This window comes from Setaria italica, chromosome VII (assembly GCF_000263155.2).
Source record: "Setaria italica strain Yugu1 chromosome VII, Setaria_italica_v2.0, whole genome shotgun sequence".
In the NCBI taxonomy this organism is placed as follows: domain Eukaryota; kingdom Viridiplantae; phylum Streptophyta; class Magnoliopsida; order Poales; family Poaceae; genus Setaria; species Setaria italica.
The window spans coordinates 25,644,611-25,665,626 of NC_028456.1; the positions used below are offsets into that span (position 1 = coordinate 25,644,611).

At 45.6% G+C, this 21,016-nt stretch overlaps 3 protein-coding genes across 6 annotated transcripts; 2 read left to right on the forward strand and 1 right to left on the reverse strand.

Moving 5' to 3' along the window:
- The first annotated feature begins 1,386 nt into the window (after positions 1-1,386).
- Positions 1,387-10,620, forward strand: LOC101785183 (RNA polymerase II C-terminal domain phosphatase-like 1). 3 transcript variants are annotated; one of them, XM_022828380.1, is made up of 18 exons: positions 2,004-2,133; positions 2,508-2,757; positions 3,193-3,672; positions 4,347-4,557; positions 4,685-4,842; positions 4,927-4,997; positions 5,171-5,276; positions 5,360-5,446; positions 6,084-6,656; positions 6,752-6,818; positions 7,310-7,440; positions 7,522-7,575; positions 7,978-8,074; positions 8,552-8,757; positions 8,835-8,915; positions 9,155-9,220; positions 9,620-9,693; positions 9,872-10,620. In XM_022828380.1, exons 2-18 carry the CDS (start codon positions 2,740-2,742, stop codon positions 9,975-9,977), a joined length of 2,586 nt encoding a protein of 861 aa, XP_022684115.1. In that variant the 5' UTR covers positions 2,004-2,133; positions 2,508-2,739; the 3' UTR covers positions 9,978-10,620. The 3 variants fall into 3 exon arrangements, 2 of the variants coding, with proteins under 2 accessions (XP_004976316.1, XP_022684115.1); XR_002678588.1 differs by lacking the exon at positions 2,508-2,757 and having other exon boundaries at positions 1,387-2,133; positions 8,835-8,895; positions 9,872-9,940; XM_004976259.3 differs by lacking the exon at positions 2,508-2,757 and having other exon boundaries at positions 1,389-2,133.
- Positions 10,621-14,503: 3,883 nt separating this feature from the next.
- Positions 14,504-16,148, forward strand: LOC101786409 (uncharacterized protein At4g19900). The gene has a single exon (XM_012847472.3). It carries the CDS (start codon positions 14,505-14,507, stop codon positions 15,960-15,962), a length of 1,458 nt encoding a protein of 485 aa, XP_012702926.2. The 5' UTR covers position 14,504; the 3' UTR covers positions 15,963-16,148.
- A 105-nt stretch (positions 16,149-16,253) lies between these two features.
- Positions 16,254-21,000, reverse strand: LOC101785590 (probable polyol transporter 4). 2 transcript variants are annotated; one of them, XM_004976262.4, is made up of 3 exons: positions 19,075-19,210; positions 18,639-19,004; positions 16,254-18,195 (listed from the first exon to the last, which is right to left on the reverse strand). In XM_004976262.4, exons 2-3 carry the CDS (start codon positions 18,829-18,831, stop codon positions 16,793-16,795), a joined length of 1,596 nt encoding a protein of 531 aa, XP_004976319.1. In that variant the 5' UTR covers positions 18,832-19,004; positions 19,075-19,210; the 3' UTR covers positions 16,254-16,792. The 2 variants fall into 2 exon arrangements, with proteins under 2 accessions (XP_004976319.1, XP_022684336.1); XM_022828601.1 differs by lacking the exons at positions 18,639-19,004; positions 19,075-19,210 and adding exons at positions 20,335-20,552; positions 20,665-21,000 and having other exon boundaries at positions 16,268-18,195.
- Positions 21,001-21,016: the final 16 nt, after the last annotated feature.

Below are 21,016 nucleotides of genomic sequence, written 5' to 3' on the forward strand. Positions count from 1 at the left end.
AAGAAATGATCAAAACTAGAAATTTTAACTCATATTTTTTAGGACGTCATAAATTTGGGAACAAACTAAAGAATTGCTCCCCGGAAGGCACTTCATAAAATGAAAGGTATGCTAAGTCCGCTTCAATCACCAAAGAATCTAATTTAGCATAGAAAATCACGCATAAAACTTTTTGAGCAACACTAAACATCACTGAATTGGAGCATAATTGGCAAAAGGAGTGTATGATCCTCTTGAGAAACATAAATGCCAATTACATAAGCTTGAGTATACGGTTTTGCAACTTTACCTTGCCTTTTTCCCCATGCATCAATCCTACCGCGACCTTTGGCTTCATCCTACACCGCGTAGGCACGTGCACTATAGTTAAGGTTGCCCCTTTTTTTATTCTACCACCATTCCGCCTCATAGTTACAAGAATATGACACTTCATTCATAATTTTGACTATTATCGTTTTGTCCATTACAGGCAACACTGTCTTAGGGGTTTTCAAAGGAAAACAAGAGAGACCCATGTTGTGCCAACTGCATCTTATTCATTGGGTTATACCATTATTTATACTTAGCTTGATGAAGAACGTTTGCTACCAAAGCTTAATACTCTTTCCGTCCCAAATTACTATTTGTTTTATTTTTTCTAGATACATAGTTTTTCCATGCACATAGATATATGCTATGTCTATGTACCAATGAAACCAAAACGAATATTAATTTAGGATGGCTGGAATACTTATTTTTATTCTCATATAACTAATCACCCTTCTAGAAACAAAAAAACTATTGATGGTAGCAATGATCTTGCTCGTCACCAATGGGCTATCTTACGAGTTGAGTCGTTTCACGAGTTTTCTTAGCCAAAAGTTCGAGCTAGGTGACAATAGTAGTCCTTTTTTTTTTGAGACCCAGGTGACAATAATAGTTGGTATACTGATAATGGAGTTGGGCCTAAACTCAAGCAATGGTTGAAAAGGCCTTTGCCACTCGTTAGCACAGTATGAGTTTTACCATCACTTGACTTTGCTAATATGAATTAAATGGCATTTTATGATTGGAAACATGATTATTAATGGTTAATTGGAGACAACAATTCTTCTGTTAAATGCACAAATAGTGTTTAAGTTGTGAATGCCAATTTTTTTTTTTATCAACAGCTCCATCTACAAAATCGATTTGTAGTAGCTGGAGGCGGCGCCTAATTGCCTACTGGAGTATAAACCAAGTTTCCTCAAGAGCTAGAAAGAAGGGTGTATCGGTAAGCAACGTTCCAATTTGGAAACGTACTGGGCCTACTGGCGTCGGTTATCCAAAAATAACGGGCAAAAGGAGTCCACGAATTATACTCGTCATCGCCTCCTCCCCACCTCCCTGTAAATAAAGCGTCAGGTCTCCCTCCTAACCTCGCACCAGGCCACCACCAGTGAATCAGTGGTGCTCTGATCAGACGCCGCCTAGGGTTTCTCCGAGCCGCCACCCCGTGCCCCCGCCCCCTTCCCTTCTCCTCCCCGAGCGTGCCCGCCGTCGCCATTGCCGCGGCTTCGCACGAGCTGCGCGAAACCCATCCTCAACCCACCCCGTGGCACCAAATCCGTCCGTAATCTGCGAAGAACTCGAATGCGATCCGAGGAAGCGCCATAAACGCAGCACCACGCACGCATCTATCCATCGCTGAATTCCTCCTGCTGGTTCTGGAGACTTGATAAGAACAGATCCGCCGGCGCGCGGATCCGTCAACCTGTTCGCGGCTGCGGACAGTGCGCGTGCGGTGCGTGGACGTGCGCAACAGACTCTGTTGAACCGAGGATTTGGATCTCTGGAACCACTCCGATTTGGTTTTGGCCAGTGCGATCTGATTCCGGTGCGTTGAACATGATCAAGTCCGTGGTTTATTACGGGAACATCCCCGTTGGGGAGGCGGAGCTGTGGCCCAAGGGCGAGACGGACCTGGCGTGGGCGCGGGAGATCCGGGTGGACCGCCTGTCGCCGCCCAGCGAGCGGTGCCCGCCGCTCGCCGTGCTGCACGCCGTCGCGGCCGGCGCCCGTTGCCTCGTGATGGAGTCCAGGCCCACATCCACGGCTGACGAGCCCCCACCGCCGCTCGTCGCCATGCACACCGCTTGCCTCAGCGGCAACAAGGTATACATGTGAATCATTCTGACACCGAAACAAGGAAACAGCAAAGAGAAATGAACAAATTGTACCTTTACGTGGACAACCTTAGCCACACAATAAGTCTTAAATAGCGGTAGAGAAACTAGTGAATACAGTATTCCTGGAATATTTACTGCATTAATGATTATTGTAATTTAGCATGAACAATGTACTGTGGACTGGTATTTTTTGACAAAGACGTGAATTAATTAACAATACTAACGGTATCTTATATGAGAATTCACTTTCTTATATAATGTTTTGTGGACCATGGCCTTGGTTTTTAACTTGACCTCAAGTAATAGAACCAATGCAAGTATAGAACCTGGCCTGACTTTGCTCAATGAATGAGGTTTCAGGAACAGAGTTCCATATTCAGAAATGGAGCAAATATCAAAGTATATCTTGAGATCTTGAATGCGACATATTGGTCATTTGGTTGCTGAGACATGCTGGAGGTTATGAAGAATTTGCTGTTATTCAGCAATTCTCGGCTTTGTAAACATTACTCGCTATCAGAAGTTCACTGAAGCAGTTGGCTGTTGGTTCTGATATCTGAAGTCCACGTATGCTCACAGAGCTATTTGAGGAATGAGCGATTATCTGCTGGCAAGTTTGTTGCTGGATTTCACCGGACCCAAATTCATTAAAGAGGACATGCGTATTAAGAAATATTATTTTGGTCCCTGTGATTCCTCTAAATAGTCAAATTTATTAGTATTGACACCATTGTGAAATTTCTGTTCTTTTTTAACATTTTTAATGTAGATGGTGTTCCGCTAATCCAAACTACAAAAAATTAGGACAAAATATACTCTTTGCATTTTCTTTCTACCTATTGTTTTTTCTGTACTAGGTTTACTATGCACATGTTACTTTGATATGCATTGCTCCTTTATGGAAACTTTATATATGCTATAAGTGCGTTGTGAATTTCCATGCTTTCGCTGTGTGCATAGTATTCTGTTTGCTTACATTATTCCCTAAGCGGAAAATATTTATTCTGTGTCTGATCTTGTTCCTTTTAATGCATATTGTTTGCAGACAGCGGTTTTTCCACTTGGAGCGGAAGAGATACACTTAGTGGCGATGACTTCTAAGAGAAACTTGCCAAATCACGCGTGTTTTTGGGGCTATAAAGTACCATTGGGCTTATACAATTCTTGCTTGACCATGTTGAATCTTCGATGCCTTGGCATTGTGTTTGACCTTGATGAAACATTAGTTGTTGCCAATACCTCTCGGTCTTTTGAAGACAAGATAGATGCAGTTCAGAGAAAATTGAGTAATGAGACTGATCCTCAGCGCATTAGCGGTATGTTGGCAGAGATCAAGAGGTACCAAGATGACAAGTCTATACTAAAACAGTATATAGAAAGTGATCAGGTTATTGATGGTGGCGAAGTGTATAAAGCACAATCTGAGGTCATCCCACCCTTAGCTGACAATCATCAACAACCTATGACACGCCCGATTATAAGGTTACAAGAGAAACACATTATCTTGACACGTATAAATCCATCGGTACGTGACTCACATCAACTTTCTTCTAAAACTGATAAAAAAACTTCGTTCTAAACGTGATGTTCAGATGCTTCCACTTTTTTGTTATTATTAATCACCATTCTTTTGGTAAGCGTGGAAATGTACTGCTTTATTGACTTTATTTTGCACAATTTTCTAAACTGAATTGTACCATGATATTTTAATTTACTATATTTTAAGACATCTCATCACCTGATTTTACTTGGCATAATTCTTTTCACGGAGAAAAAAAATACAGACCTACTCCCTCCGTTCCAAAATGTAGGTCATTTTGGCTTTTCCACATACATAGATTTTGCTATGCACCTACATATAGGGTTATGTCTAGATACATAGTAAAATCTATGTATCTAGAAAAACCAAAACAACCTACATTTTGAAACGGAGGGAGTATTTACTTGTCCATTAGACAGTTGCTTTATGTTCTTGAATGCTTTATCAGCATAATATGAGGCTTTACCATACTGTTAGGGCCAAGTTACATGGGCTAGGGGTTGCAGCCAACCAAAAAGTTCAACCTTTCTTTCTTTTTTCTTGCTGAGCTGAGCTTTATTTTGATAGTAGGAACACCTGTGCCTATCAGGCTTTGATTCAATCACATTTGCATGCCAGTAGGCTGCCTGGTTTATTTTTCCTTCCCTTCTGTTTTCTAGATAAGAGATACTAGTGTTCTGGTACGGTTAAGACCAGCATGGGACGATCTTCGGAACTACTTAATTGCAAGAGGTCGCAAACGTTTTGAGGTGTATGTGTGCACAATGGCTGAGAGGGACTATGCTTTGGAAATGTGGAGGTTGCTTGATCCAGATTCAAAATTGATAAACTCTGTTCAACTTCTTGACAGACTTGTCTGTGTGAAATCTGGTATGTTTAATTTCTTCTGAAAACACAAGTATCAGGAGCATAATGTCACTGCTAAAATCTAAGTTAGTCGATAGTATCTCTTGTGATCTTTCCAGCCTTTTGATGTATGCTACATTTACTCATCTAGGATCAAGAAAATCATTGTTAAATGTATTCCATGATGGATCTTGTCACCCTCGAATGGCCCTTGTTATTGATGACCGTTTAAAAGTTTGGAATGAGAAGGATCAGCATAGAGTTCATGTTGTTCCTGCATTTGCTCCATATTACGCTCCCCAGGCAGAGGTAATGGTCAATTCTTAGCAACCGACATAAGACTATCTTATTTTATGGTTACTGATGGTTCCTTGTCACCTCTTCAATTTTCAGGCAAACTTCCCTATTCCAGTTCTTTGCGTTGCCCGAAATGTTGCTTGCAATGTTAGGGGTGGTTTCTTCAAGTAAGGACATCTTTGTCTATATGATATTCTTTGTAATTAGTTGTCATGACATTGTCCTAGCTAAATTGAATACACTCTGCGGCCATTCATACTTGTTTTCCTGTTACTTGCACCAATTAACAAGCTTGAATCACTTGCCGAAGCATAAGTTTTGTGATTTATTGTATTGACAGAGAGTTTGACGAGGGCATCCTACCCCAGATTAGTGAGGTTCGTTATGAGGATGAAATGGATGGCATTCCCTCTGCTCCCGATGTTAGCAATTACTTAATTTCAGAGGTAAACTTCATAAAGGAAAATGCTTCAGATTGACTACCTAGTACCTATTTTCTACCAAAAAACATTAATTTTCTCTTTGCTAGGACGAGAATTCTGCAATTATAAATATAAACAAAGATCCACATGCCATTGATGGTATGGCAGATGCAGAGGTTGAGAAAAGGATGAAGGTTTGCACTTTTACTGCCTTGTTCTGGATGCTTGGCTATAATGCATAAATTTTGAAGTTAATGGAGATGCAGGAAGTATGGTGCTATTATGTGAAATTAAATTGAATACAGTACGAGATGAAGTATGGTGCAGAATATGTTGTGGAGTATGCTTAGTGTTCATTTTAGACATTTGTTCATAGAGTTGAATCATCCATTTTCAAATATCAAAGATGTAACTGTTTAATACTTATGTGCATTTTCTTCTTCATTTATATTATGTGGTGCCTGAAAAGTGGATTGCAAATACAAACTTCTAATCCATTCAAAGACACAGTTTTTACGAGGGTAAAATGCATTATTTGAAACTCAACAGTGGTACATTTCTTTAGCAAGATACATTGAAAAGTCTACTATAAAATTTTGAGAGATGCAATTGCAGCAGATTTTTTTTGGGAAGTTTAATCTATAGTATCCAACCAATTTCTCAAAAATAAAAACCCATTCTGTATGGTATTATTCTATTTGTATCAGCTTAATCCACCTAACAATCAACTGGTAATGCTAAATAACTTCATACAGTATTTCTTAGCAACTGCTACTGGTTTTAGCATTTTTAGATCACATCTCACCTTGTTTGTATCTAAAAATTTTTCAGGAAGCCTCTTCCTGCTTTCAAGCTACGAATCCAATAACAACTGACATCGATGTGATGTCAGTAGCTGCTAAACAGCACTTTGTTACACCTACATCCTCATCTACCCCAATAGCAGCACCACCGGGCATTATTATGCCTTTGAATAATGAACACCTTCCTCAGCCTCCTTCATTCAGCTGGCCAGTTACTCTATCTGGTCTTGTGGATCCTTCGCAAGGTTCTCCAGCTAGAGAAGAGGGTGAGGTTCCTGAGTCTGAGTTGGATCCTGACACTCGGAGAAGGCTTCTCATATTACAACATGGTCAAGACACAAGAGAAGCTGCACAGCCGTTTCCTGACAGACCTCCTGCACAAGTCTCAGTTCCGCCAGTGCAATCTCATGGAAATTGGCTTTCCTTAGAGGATGAGATGAACCCAAGGAACCTGAACAAGGCTTCAACAGAATTTCATTTAGAATCTGACTCTGTAAATTATGATAATAAGCAACCACAGCATCCATCATACTTCCCTGACGGGGACAATCCTATATCTGCAGATAGACATAGCTATAAGAACCAGAGATATCCTCCTCGGGTTAGTGAACATTTGTTTTTTATCAGAATTTTTAAATGATCTTTGTTAATGAGGTGTCTGCGGGTGATATGGTGACGCGTGCTTTATTTACGCAGCCACTTCACAATGAAGATCATCGAATGCTTCATAACCATGCACCTGCAACCTATAGATCCTTTTCTGGTATGTTTTTCTCTACCCTTGATGGTTCTGATGTGTTGAGCATATTGTACTGTGCATGACCTCCTTTTGTGCTTGCTTATCATATCTTAAGATCTATAGGGTATGCTAACCGACTCGGCTCTCATCTCATACTGTCACTTTAGAGTTATCTATGTTTCCACTTTTCTCAATGTAAGCTTTGTACTTGTATTTTCTATTCACCGTTATGTAAGCAGCATGCAATTTGTTAGTTCGCTCACATTTTTTGTTTTATTTTCTAAACAAGATGAAAAGAGATTATGTCTTTTTACTGGAACTTTAAGGTTGACCTCTTTTGAATTAGTTTAGCTGCTGCTTATATTTGCTTATCCTATTGTGAGCGTGGTCTACTTATCAATCATGGTTTCACTGGAATCCCTATTGTAGCTAGCTAAGTTATGTAACTCCTTTCTTGGAATGTTGTGGGTGCGTGCTTAGTTTAGAGTATTCTGAACTTGATTTGCAATGTGAAGGGGAGGACATAGCGACTCGGCATGCTCCTTCAAGACAAAGAAGTAGACAAATGGAATCAGGAAGATACTTCATACAACATGGAGGAATATTGGGTGTGTTAGAGGAGATCGCAGTGAAATGTGGATTTAAGGTATTGTTAATGATGAAAATCATATAGCTATTTTGTTCTTAATCTGATAGCTTAACATGCCTTGTATATTTATTCACCTAGGTGGAGTACCGATCAACTTTATGTGATACAACAGATTTGCAATTCTCCATTGAGGTATACAAGTTATGCTAATTTTACTTTAGATCCCAATATTACTTATAATTTATGGAATCATATGTACTGGGGATGTTAAAATATTGGGAGTTATGAAACTTGATATGGGCTTCAGGAAGTAATCTTGGAAGCGGACGGTGCCTTGTGCATGATCCTTGCTGATCTATAGCTCAAAGCATGCATCACTTTTTCTTTATCAATTATTTATTGAGGCTGATTGGAACAGTGTTTCAAAGGTGTGGCCTAGGCATCCGGGCGGATCCAGCTCGCCTTGCCGCCTAGGCTATAAGGCGTACACAGCTTGCCTTAGGTTGCCTTGTCAACTTTAAAACACTGGATTGGAAATCACTCTATTATGCTTGTCTCGTATTTTCTATTCTTACCTTCGATTATACCTTTCAGGTTTGGATTTTTGGAGAAAAAATAGGTGAAGGATTTGGAAAAACAAGGAAGGAAGCACAGTGTCAAGCTGCTGATACCTCCTTAAGAAATCTGGCAGGTGAGTAGACAGACTACCTATTTTGTTTATTCCCATTTGAAGTTGCTAGTGTGCAACAAAACTATAGGGGTTTGATTATGGATAGTAACATTTAATTTGGGGTATATTTGATTTGTTGTGGGCAGTTATATTTTCGGTGGTTGACTTCTGAGGTCTGATCAAAGTGTCAAAATTGTGGAATAGTTTATTATTCTGGTTTTTGAATCATGTTTAACTAAATGTTGCTGAAATATTTATCTTTGGATTTTTCTGTCGACAATTTTCCTATTTGCAATATTTTTGATGGCATGATCTTAGTATGCGGAAATCCTTCTTTTTTTCTTCTTAAATTATGTACGGAATGCCTCCAAGAAAGGGTGGAAAACACAGAATCCAACAATCTTCTCATAAAGCATTACATAAGAATCCAACAATCTTCTCATTATCTCTTCCTTTTGTGTAAAACATGCATATATTTGACCTCAACTTCATTTGCAGACAAATTTTTATCATGGGACCCAGATAAGATGACTGTTGCGAAGGAGAATGGTTTTAATAGCAATCCAAACTCACACAGATATCCAGGAAGTAATAGAGACGATATGTTACCAGCTGCAAGCACTTCAGACGAGTCTAGATATACGAATGACAGAATCGATAACTTAAGAAAACCTGGTGGTTCTGTTGCTGCTCTCAAGGAGCTTGTAAGTTGCTTCCTTAATTACCAGCTTTTGGACAATTATTATGCTCTTTTGACTAAAGTATGTTTTGGTACATTCAGTGTAAGGTTGAAGGGTATAATTTAGCATTCCAAGATCAGCCATCTATAGATGGTTCAGCAGGTAAAGAAGTTTGTGCTCAGGTCAGTACTTCATCTGGATGAATGTTCATGTAACATGCCTGGTACACCGTATGATCTTGATACTGTAAGATCAGTTAAAGCAAGTAAACTTGCTTCTGTTACCCTTGTATACAGTACATGATTTGTTGTATGTTGTCATTGGTCAAGAGTTTTTCTTCCTTTAGATTCAATTTGCTCCGATGGCTTTCGTGCTCGTAGCTCATTCTTCTTATATTCTGAAATAATGCTTGGCTTTTCAGGTAGAAATAGGTGGGCAAATCCTAGGGAAAGGAGTTGGAGTAACATGGGAGGAAGCTAAGCTGCAGGTTGTAAGCAGATGGATGAACAGTTCAATCTTTTCCTTCTTTCTTCTTGGGATATTGAAATGAAAAAATAAGCCCGAGTCTTACACTTGTATTCAACGAAGGAGGGTTTTTCTGTCTATTAGGCAACTAATTTTCTTGTTTCAGCCAAAAGTTTATTTGCACACTAAACAACCTTTGCTACTAGTCTGTTTGGAATCAAAGAAACCACTGAAATATTGCTTTCTACTAGACATTAAAGGAGAAACTAAAAGTACTGTCCTATATTTTGTAATGTGATAAACGACAGAAATTGCATAAGCATTTTTTCTTGTACAAAAGGAAGCCTTTTAGAAAAAAAAAATTGTGCAGTTCATTTACACCCTTCATTGCCGAACTGTTCATTGACATCTCTTTTTATAGGCTGCTGATGAGGCTTACGGAACATTGAAATCCATGCTCGGTCAACTTGCTCAACGACAGTCTGCATCTCCAAGGTAATGGTTTGGTTTCTGTATGAATATTTTCCATGTTTTTCGTGGTTGTTGAAGTCCGCGGACGTTTAGCTTTCTAGCAAAGACCAATTTCTTGGCAGTCATTAGGGTGGAAATTGGTTCTCGTACAAATGTCCCAAGTCTTAGAAAGCTTGCTCTATAATATTCTCTCTTTGGACAGGTCATTGGTGCCCAATTTTAATAAGCGCTTCAAGCCAGATTTCTCGCAGAGGATACAAAGGATTCCTTCAGGCAGATATTCTAGAGACGACAGTCGCTTTCCTTGACAGTAGTCTGAAGTATGCACTTAATCTCCTGGGAAGAATCAGGAAATCATGCCAGCACGTTTCCCCTCAAGCATTCCGTAATTGCAAGTGCAAGCTAGATGGTTACGAGGGCAAGAGTTTATTGTACGCGATGACGCCTAGGCATCGCATTTTCAGTTTCGTGTACAGGTTTCTTCTCACCATCATCTTCAAGCTGCCATTATCCGCGATTGCAACTGTTGTTGTAACCTGATCTGAAGTGAGCTCTTGGAGATGTGTTCTGACCTGTATCAAATTCCCATTTCCTTATGCCGGAACTGAGAGTGGATCTCAGAGTGTACATTCCTGATGCTGTAGCCGTAGATTATCATTTGTGCACACCTAGATCAGATTAGGCTCCAGTGGTTATTGATGCTCGCTGCTCGGTAGTTGAGCTCATCCGAGTTGGCTGCCAATTTTCTTCTGGCGGCGGCAGCTTTTGTGTTCATAAGTCTTGCGCCATGTATTTTTAGAATCATGGCGCGAGATTTATGAACACAGAATTCGTGGCACCATGTTAACCTCATTCTTTTATTTTTGTAAAAAACATTTCAGAATTCGTGATGTAATCTGATTTAACAATTTTGAAGTGTGTTTGATCGAGTTTTGTACAACTCGTTTCCCAGTCTGCCTCTCGACAGTTACTTGCAAATTGCAATTGAGATGCCTTTTCTTCTAATTCTTCTGCATTTACACAGTTGTAGTACTCCACATGCTAATAATACGGTTCGTTTCTGGATGTGCCTGACGGTAGTATTTGTATACATGCTAAAGGCTAAAGCGAGGCCTCTTGCCATCTAATAAAATTGCCCCTACGCGAAATTTCAAATTTCAGAACCCACGGATATTCTGGGCCCACGTAGCAGTGTCGAATTTCAGGACCCACAGATATTCTGGGGCCACGTGGCAGTGAGGGGTCGGCTGCCCACGTGGCTCCAGGGAGCGAGATTGTAGACGAGCGCCGCCAGCTCAGACGATATCAGATGATCTGCAGAGCTTGGGCTCTGCTCTGCTTCGGTGTTTCATGGTGGTGGCCGTCGCGGAGGACATCGGTGGAGTGGGAGGCGAGCAACCCCAGGACGCGGCCGTGCTCCGGCGAGCCAAGAAGCAAGCGCCGGGGAGCACGCCAGCCAGGCGGTGCGTGCAGCGCGTCGACGCCCGACGGCGGGTGCGAAACAGCCGCATGGGCTCTGTGGCTTGCGGCGGCAAGGAGTTCGCGCCGCGCAGGCGCGTCGTCGAAGCTGGCGACCGCGTCCTGGCGGGCCCGGAGGCTCTCGTCGCCGTGCCCACCTGTCGCGGCGGAGCGGGACAGCAAGTCGCCCATCGATGCACGCCAGCCCGCGGGCGCGTCTCTCCCTGCGCTCGAAGACAACTTCGCCGCCGCGGCCGTGCTTGGTGCTCGATCGGCGTGGCGACTCAGCGCCGCTGCTGAACGCCGGCCTTGCAGGCAAAGCGGCGAACACCTAGCGCGCGGCCTCCGGCGAGACGCCTGACGAGGCAGCAAACGAGCGGAGCGGAGACGATGGTGGCGTTGTAGGTGAGACGTGCGTACTTCGCAAGAACGATGAGCGGCGCGGGGTTGCGAGCGGCGGAGCCGGCCGTGCGCCGTGCGGTGGTCCAAACGCGGCGGGCGGTCGCTGTGGAAAACGAGAACAGAGAACGGCCCGCCGCGGGAGCATCTCCAGATGAACGAACTAGTGCCCAGGGCCGCGAGCGTGATCCTGACGGAGGCAACCGCCGAGCGCCGGAGGAGCGGAGGCCGGTGGGCGCGCGTGACATCGCTGCCGGCCGGCCGGGAATATTTGCAGAACGCCCCCGGTTCGGATCGATCGCGATCAATAATCGCATCCCAAATACCCCTAATTTGGATTGCGATGAATAGTTGCGATCCGAATATTTACATATTACCCCCTAAATTTACAAATAACCCCCTAAATTGGATTGCGATCAATAGTCGCGATCCAATCATTTTCATTTAGACCCCTAAGTATTTTCAGATAACCCCCTGGTCGTGCTCCGCCCGTCCGCCGCCGCCCTCGACGCCGTAATCGCGAACCCCCAGCTCGGCCACTAGTCCCCGGCTCAAGCCCTAGCACCATCCCCCACCAATCTCTCCACCTGAAGAAAGAATGGAGGGCGGCGCGCGGCCCGACGCCGCACCCGGGCCGCGCGTTGCGAGCCGCCGGGCGGGCATCGGGGCATGGCGGCAACACCGGAGCGGCGGGGGACCCGGTCTTCACGCTCTACACCGGGGCGCTCGGCACCGCGCTCCTGCTCTTCAGGGCCTACTTGATTGGTCACCGGAGACCGCGCCGACCTCGCCACCTCGCCGAGATCGTGGCCGCTTGCGACGCGGCGTCTGCACCTGCGGGCGAGGAGAGTGAGTCAGTGGCCGTGTGCTCGGTTGTTCACCGCCGCTTCATCTGGTTGATTTGATTGGAGTTGATTAGGGTCTCCTGCAGGTTCGTGACGTTCATATGCGGGCGGCGGGCTGGGGTCTGCGCGCTCGGTGCGGCGGTGGCGAAGCACGCCGGAGACGAGGTCATCGTCGCGCGCTACCTGAGCTCGTTTAAGAAGGTAACTGGATGACGTTGCCTGTCAGGCAGCTGCTGTGAGTTGCGATAATGGATTTTCTAGATCAATTGCCGTTAGCTAGCTGTTCCTCTTGTTCGATCTTAGCGAACTTGCTCGTTTTGACTCTGAGGAAGCTACAGTTGTAGGTTAACCTCTGATGAAAATTGGTACGGCATAATGAACGTTAGTGATTTATTGTGTAGTTAAACCGTGTTGAACTGTAGATTGTGATCTCATTTGATGTGCCAGATTTTCCTTGCTATCCTTTGCCCTTCGAAACTGTGACTTATTCATATAGAACAATGACCCACCTTCAATTTTCTAGTTTTTATGTATGAGATCATAATTGTCCTTCACTCACTTGAAATACCTATAGAAACACTGCTACAGTGCTTCTTAGTTTTGGCCCTGTGTATATGCTGAAAGTGTCAAAGATTTACTGTAGGACAGGTATTTTATTGCCACAAAAAGGCAGCATTTCCTACTTCTGTACGTTTTCTCTAAACCCATGGTCTCATCATGCCAATTCTTTGTTCTAATTTCTAACTACTTCACTGCACCCCAGTTTGGTCCACTTGACCGCTGACATATTATGTTGCCAATTTATCCAATTTTCTTCCATGGTTGCTACTCTGAAGAAAAAGCAGAGATCTGGTATTATGAAAGAGATATCAATGATAACATCTAGTCCCTCCGTTCCAAATTGTAGGTCGTTTTGATGTTTCTAAATTTATAGATATTATTATACAGCTAGAGTCGTCATTTTGACTTTTCTAGATTCACAGATATTATTAATTATACACAGCTAGACATATCTAGATTCGTAGATATTATTATAAAAACCTATAATTTGGAACGGAGGGACTAGCTAAAATACAATTCTATACAATTCGATGCGCTGTTTTCCGAAAGTATTTGAGATGGAGCCATCCCGGCCAATTGCCGCATTTTCTTTCCCCGTCTTTACACTGTCGGACCACTGCCTTGTTTGCTGTGTATTTAACATTTTATCTGTGACGTGTTTTACACTTTTTACTGCACGGAAAATATCATCCATTTATAACATATCCCCGGACCACATGGAACTCGAGCATACCGGAATCGAGGCACAGGAGACATCTCTTCGTGCACCCTGGGATGCCATGGCTACCACCTGCATATGGCGTAGGTGTCGCTCAAATCGATCAGCTATGCTGTTCTCGTCCTGCTGCGTAACAGCGTAAGCTGACCGTAATACCGGATGCCAAGGATCATGAATCGCGCGCCATCGCCCATTGCTGCCCATTGCTCTCGTCTCCTAATTGTTTATTACTACGCCAAGAAATGGTCGCGGTTCACGAGATCCAAATCCAAGTTGTGGTCTTGAACATGTGCACACGTTAGCGGACGTAGCCTTACGCTTTGAACGTGCATGGTACTCAAAAATAAGCTTTTAAGGTCCATTAAACTATACTAACGAGGTAACTGATATTCCCACCGTTTTAAATTATAAGTTATTTTGGTAAAGTAGACATGATGCATAACCTAGAAAAATTAAAATGATTTACAATTTGGAACGGAGGAAGTATATTATACGATCTTCGCCTTCCATCCTCATTAATGGAGGATTTAATGATAATGTATGATATATTTCGAAGTGATGCACAGCTGGAGCAATCCTTTCTTTTACATGGAAAGGAAGGATATAGGCACACTGCACATATATACTAACATATTGATAAGTAAACGCTCTATCCTAATGCCATCAGTGGCTCTAAACAAACTCTAAGACTAGCAAGTTGCGAGTCTGCAAGGTGCACTTAATTTTAACCTGCCAGCAGGAGCAGGAGTTCATGCGAATGGCGCCGCTTGCCTTCCCCTGCTACAATGCGGAGACCAGATCGAGATAGCTCCTCACGTAGACAAAGCCAAGGTCACGTACGTGCTAACGTGCACATGGCTGTAGCGGCGCAGGTGCAGCAAGCCAAGAGCTCCATGGCCACTCCTCCCGCGTCTCCGACGACGACGATGCCGGCGGCGCGGAAGCCGCTGCACCTGCTCCTCCTCTCCCTCTCGCTCCCCGTCCTCCTCCTCCTGCTCTCCCTCGTCTTCCTCCTCTCGCACACCACCTTTAGCCTCCTCATCTGCCCTCTCCTGCCGCAGCCGCCTTCACGGCGCAATGCGACGAGCACCAGTAGTAGTAGTAGTGGTGACAGCCTCGGTGTCTCCATGTACAAGACCTTGCAAGCGTTCCATGACTCGACGCCCCCGTCAAGGAGCAATGTGACGACCACCAGTAGTAGTAGCGCCAGCCTTGGTCTCTCCATGGACAAGACCGTGCAAGCCTTCCACCATGACTTGGGGGCGGCGCCACCGCCACCGCCGCCGTTGCCGGCTGCTCCTGCTTCTGCTGTTAAGACCACCAGCAGCAGCAAGAAGGCGTCCGCGAAGAGGAACAAGAGCCTCCTCAAACTCCTGCTCAGGAGCACGCCGCAGACGCGGCGGTTCGCGGCGCGCGCGGGCGAGCTCTTCGCGTCCCCTTGCACGGACCGCTTCTTCATGACGTGGCTCTCCCCGCTGGTGCAGTTCGGCCGCCGCGAGCTCCTCGTCCTCGAGAGCCTCTTCCGCTGGCACCGCGGCGCCTGCCTCCTGGTCGCCTCCGACACCATGGACTCCGCGGGCGGCAGGGACAGGCTGAGGCCGTTCCTCGAGCGCGGCCTCCGCGTCGCCGCCGCCTCGCCGGACTTCGCCTACCTCCTGCGCGGCACCCCCGCCGAGGCGTGGCTCGCCGCGGTGCAGCGCGGCGGCGTCAGCCCCGGGAGCGTCCCGCTCGGGCAGAACCTCTCCAACCTCCTCCGCCTCGCGCTGCTCTACCGGTACGGCGGCACCTACCTCGACGCCGACGTCGTCGTCCTCAGGCACTTCTCCGGCCTCCGCAACGCCATCGGAGCGCAGGCCGTCGACGAGGCCACGGGCGGCTGGAGGCGACTGAACAACGCCGTGATGGTGTTCGACAGGGCGCACCCACTGCTGCACGAGTTCATCGCCGAGTTCGCCGCCGCGTTCGACGGGAGCAAGTGGGGGCACAACGGGCCATACCTGGTGTCCCGGGTGGCGGCGAGGCTGCGCCACCGGAGCCCCGGGCTCAACCTGACGGTGCTGCCGCCGCGGGCATTCTACCCCGTGCACTGGAGCAAGATCGGCGGTCTGTTCGTTGCGCCCAAGGATAGGAGAGGCGAGAGGTGGGTGAAGGCCAAGGTGGAGAACATCAAAGGCGAGAGCTTCGGCATCCACCTATGGAACAGGGAGAGCAGGGGGCTCGAAGTGGAAGAGGGGAGTGTCATTGGCAGGTTGATTTCAGACAGCTGCCTGTTCTGCAATTCTTCCATGCTTGTAAAGCAAGAATGGCAATAGCTGCGGGAGATCCTGCACATTTTCAGCTGCATGCAGATAGATGAGTTGAGAGGTTGGTATTTTGTGAGATGATGTACATCTTACTTGCAGACAGTGAATACTATATAGTACAGAGGTTTTGAACTTGTAAGTATGAGGAAACTATCCTAATTGACAAGAAGTTTCAGAGAAATGCCGTCTAGTTTAATTGTAGGTGTTCTGATTGAACTATCCCAAGGGGGACAGTGGAAATTTTGGATCATCAAGTAGCTACTTTGACAGGGAAAGCAGAATTGTCAGGAAATGGTACGGTAAACCTGAAGATCTGACAAGAGTACAAGTACATTTATCCAATATTGATGTTTTTTTTCAAAAAATAAAATAAAACCCCGGAACCACACCGATGTTTACTCGTACACTCACTCTGAAGATGTATAGTACATGTCATGGTTTTGAATGGGTTGGAGTATCGAATACAACGCATACACTTCTGACTTCTGCAAATATCAACTCACACTCTATTGTAGTGTTAAAAGAATGGGATCTGTAGAAAGATTTTTTAGCAAGTATATTTTTTTGTTGAAGATACACCAGTTGTAACTTATAAACATCATACATGTCGATCATCTCCCATTTAGGACATAAAAATATGATGGAACTTTCAGACTAACAGCATAATCAATCTACTGCCACCTTTGCCTATTAAAGTACCAATGCCCTTCTGTATCCTCAAAATCGGTTGTAGTCCACTGCAGCCTGATCATTTTTTAAACTGATAGTCGAATCCAGCAGAGCCGGATCAGGTTGGCTTGTCATTGAGACATGAAGCTTCAGACTTGCTAATAAGGATATCAACCAAGAGGTACAGACTTCTTATCACTCGGTATTAAATGCTGTGTATCCTCAAGCTCAATTTCACCTCCTCTCCATTCGTCCCCACTTTCAAACATCATTTCAATCTGCTCCAGTGTTTTCCCTTTTGTCTCTGGCACACAAAAGTACACAAACAGTACAGAGATACTTGATATTGCAGCGAAGACGAAGAACATTCCTGCCACAGATATAGCACGGGCCATAGAAAGGAATGACATGGAAACCAAACCACTGCTCACTCTACCGCCTACTTGACCAAGTGCTGATCCTTGAGCTCGTAATCTTAAAGGAAATACCTCTGATGACAAGACCCAACATATTGGTCCCATGCCAATTGAAAAGAATGCAACATTCCCACAAACTGCAAAAATTGCTAGATCGATCCCAACACGTGGAGACATAAGCCCCATGGCATGCTTTTGCAATGTAAGTGCCACCCCCAAGAGAAACAAGCATGCAGTCATGCCAATGGTGCTGACATAAAGAAGTGGCTTCCTTCCAACTTTATCAATGAGGAAAATTGCAACCAAGATGAACACTGTCTTGGTGAAACCCACAGCAACAGTCGCAGCAAGAAGCTCCTGATCAGACTTGATCCCAGCATCCTTGAAAATTGTTGGGCTGTAATAGACAGTAGCATCAATCCCAGTAATTTGTTGGAACAATTGAATACCACAGCCAGCATACAGCATCCGACGAACGGCGGGAGAAGGGTTCAGAAGCTCTCTCCACACTTCCTTCTCCTCAGATTTCATCGATTTCATAAGACCTGCAGCTTCCTCGATCTCAGACAGCCGTTCTTCAACTTCAGCTTCAGACTCACTTATCTGTAGCAGCACTGCTCTTGCTTCTGAAACTCTCTTCTCCATCATCAACCACCTAGGGGACTCTGGGATCACGAAAAGTGCAAAACCAATGAAGACAGATGGAAGGATACCGACGCCGAGCATAACCCTCCAATTGATGTGCTCAGAAAGGCCTGAAAAGGCATAATTGGAAACATAGCCTAGGAGGATCCCAAAGTTGATGCATATCTCAGGAAGGGATGTGAGAGTCCCACGGGCACCAGCTGGGGAGATTTCGGCAATGTACACTCCAGATACCATGGCACCAAAGCCAATGCCCACTCCAGCTAGTAGCCTCCCAATCATAAGCACAGTGAATGATGGAGCAAATGTCATGATGACTGCGCCTATCTGGAACACAATTGCACCAAGGCCCATTGTCCATTTCCTGCCAATTGCATCAGATGTTCGTCCACCTGATAGGCTTCCCAAGAGTGAGACCACGCTCAGACAGCCTACTAGGATTTCTTGCTGAAACTCGGTTATGTGGAGATCTTTCTGTATGTAGATGATGCAGCCACTCATGACACCAACATCTGCAGATAAAACAGGAAACTTGGATTACAAAAATGTTACTTGTTCCTGCGGCCAATTTTACAGGAAGAAGAATACATTTCTGAATTCTGAGAAGGCCAGTAGCCATGATAGGCCTCTGTTCCAACCGCTGATTTGCATAATCAGCACAGGGAGGCACCAAAATCCTACTTGTAGAACATAGAGGAAAAGATAAACTGAAGGACCTCAACTCAGGTCATGTGAAAGTTGCCAAAAATCTCCAAAAGTTAGCTTACACGAATGTAATCAGGATATTCTCGTGGAAGGCATGAAAAGCGTTTCCATTAGGACAAATAACCAACTGCTATCCCTGTCGGAATCATGCTACCTTTCTATTAACGGGAGGCGGGATTTTGTTTGCAAATGGAAAAAGTGCAACATTTTTGTCCCTAAGATCAGATCCCTAGAGCACGGCGTCACTCACCGTAGCCGAGGAGGATGGCGTTGAGCGAGGCGAAGACCGCGCAGGTGTACACGAACCGCTCCCTTCTCCTCCTCTCGCTCTCGGGCACCGGCGGCCTCCTCCGGACGTCCAGCTCCCGCTCCTGCTCCTCGCTCCGATCAAGAACCGCGTACTTGTTCCTGCCGCCATTCGCCGCCGCGCTGGCATCCGCCATCGCCTCCCTCCGTGGCCACGGTTACCCGGTGGAGGGTCCTCGCCGCGGATTGGTGCTCGATTCGGAGATCATCAGCAGCCGGCGCCCCGAGCCCCCAAATCCAATGGAGCCCGAGGAAGGTGGGAGATGTCGATGCGGTGGTGTTCTTGCTCCGTTTCTCTACCCCGTTTTACCTGTTTGTTTAGTAGGTGACGATGGTTTCCATTTCTTATCGAAGAAATCCTCAAGACTACAAATACTTACCCAAAAATCCTTTCCTGTAAAATGTCCAACACTAGCAGGGCTCAAACTACAATTTCGAGGTGTTCTGAGGTTATCCTTGGCATTTCGGTGATTTTGTGCGGGTCAAGTACTCGTTTTTTACATGGAAAAATGTCGGAAGCAGGACTTGGACGAGACGCCGTGTTCTGAATTCTGACTTTCTCCCTCCTTTCCCGGCAGGGGTGAGACTATTCCATTACGACTAGGTTACAAGTCAGGTTAGCTTCATGGTGGTGGAAAATGAGATGGTTTAACGGCCTAAAATCTGCCGGGTATGGCATGGCAAGAATGCAAGATTGCCAGGTGAAAAGCTGGTGTGACACACCGAATAAAGATTGTATAGTGCTAGCTTAGTGTTTGTGTATTTTGTCCTCGATAGAAGTTGCAGAACGTAATCACTTTGGCTGGCTTGTTCTGAGGGTGTCGCTTTCATGCGAGTTTAAGCAAAGCCATGGTGGTTTGGATTAATCAATCCTCGAGTGCGACCGGAAAATATCAGAAAGTTCCCCGGTCCACATCATGATGGTAGATGTCCCCATTCCATTGCCTTCAGAATTCTCGTCAGAAACTTCGCCTCGCCTGAATTTGCCTAACACTGACGGCACCACAGTTTGTTGACGAATAGTTGTTGTTAGCATAGCAAAAGGTTAGCAGCTGGAGGTTAAGACAGGAGAGTAGTGGCAAACTAGCGACGCTCTTGGCGTGGAACAAGTCAAACAACCAGCCATCTGTCCGGAGTTTATCGTTAATGCGCGCCTAGTATGCTTGAACTCCTGCGACCAGACGGCAGGATGCCAAAGTTGTCATCTGTCAGTTGTCACCAAGTCACCAAATTGGACCCTCATTTTGGCCAACTTTAGGTATCAAAATAAACTAAGGCCAAATTTTGTCAACAAACTAAAATGGTGGCAAAAATGTTCTAACGTGCCAAATTTTAGTTTGGCTACTACCTTGGGCACATTTAGGCACAAATCAAACAGTACTTACAGGCTTGATGAATTCACGGATTACCGCTACAGACTAACAGACCACACCAACCGGACGGCATCTTCTCAACGGATGATTTGCAGGTTGCAGCAAGTGTGCTATGCACATAAGGATCCACAAAAAACTACATGCCGTCCCTCCCATTAGTCCCAGAAGAGGGAAAAGGAAACAAACGCTTGCTACTCGTAGCCCATGCAAACTGCAAAGAGGAGGGAAAGCACGAAGAGGAAGTTGGACGACGAGGCATGGACTGACCGTAGCCGAGGAGGATGCCGTTGAGCGACGCGAAGAGCGCGCAGCTGAAGGCGTACCGCTGGCCCCGGCGGCGGCGCTGGCTCTGCGCCTCGGCACGGTGCAGCCACTCCGCCTCGTCCAGTTCCTCCCCCTCTTCCCCGCCGACGAGCTCCATCCTCCGGTACTCCTGCTTCGTCGCCGCCGTCGCCGGCCTCATCTTCACTGACTCCATTCGCCGGCTGCGTGCGAGAGACACACAGAGAGGCAGAGGAGTCAAGAAGCTGCCGCCTGCAACTACTGTGTTCGTGAGACCTGCATGTGTGTGATCTCCCTCTTCCTCAGATCTGATACCAGGGCTCCAAATGCACGCCTGGCTCTAGCGTTTGCTTGCCCCGCTTCATCGCGAAAAAAGAATGGTTACTCAAGGACCTCTTGAGCTTATTTTAGAGTCGCCTCCACGTTCATGGCAGGCCTTCGTCTTTTCCTTATTCTATGCTGCAAGTGGCACGGGTACAGCTTAGACTTTGCCAACAGATGTGCCGGTCTCAAGGTTGTTTTGGACTAGAGAAATTCAGCCTGTTTCATTCAGCTTGTCTAGGACAGTTTAGATTAATTGCTAGTGGCACAAAAGTATCGGAGACGGCCATGACCTTCAACAAAAGTACAGGATGGCATTCTAGAGTTTACAAGCTCCGAGAGACCC

Coding starts and splice junctions, on each gene's coding strand:
- LOC101785183 (XM_004976259.3), top strand. CDS start 1,867: ATGATCAAGTCCGTGGTTTATTACGGGAACATCCCCGTTGGGGAGGCG. Junction 2,134..3,192: donor CTTGCCTCAGCGGCAACAAG/GTATACATGTGA, acceptor TATTGTTTGCAG/ACAGCGGTTTTTCCACTTGG. Junction 5,277..5,359: donor GCAATTACTTAATTTCAGAG/GTAAACTTCATA, acceptor TCTCTTTGCTAG/GACGAGAATTCTGCAATTAT.
- LOC101786409 (XM_012847472.3), top strand. CDS start 14,505: ATGGCTGTAGCGGCGCAGGTGCAGCAAGCCAAGAGCTCCATGGCCACT.
- LOC101785590 (XM_022828601.1), bottom strand. CDS start 20,714: ATGAAGCGGGGCAAGCAAACGCTAGAGCCAGGCGTGCATTTGGAGCCC. Junction 20,553..20,664: donor GGCGTGCATTTGGAGCCCTG/GTATCAGATCTG, acceptor TCTCGCACGCAG/CCGGCGAATGGAGTCAGTGA. Junction 18,196..20,334: donor CGGCATCCTCCTCGGCTACG/GTCAGTCCATGC, acceptor TTTTATCTGCAG/ATGTTGGTGTCATGAGTGGC.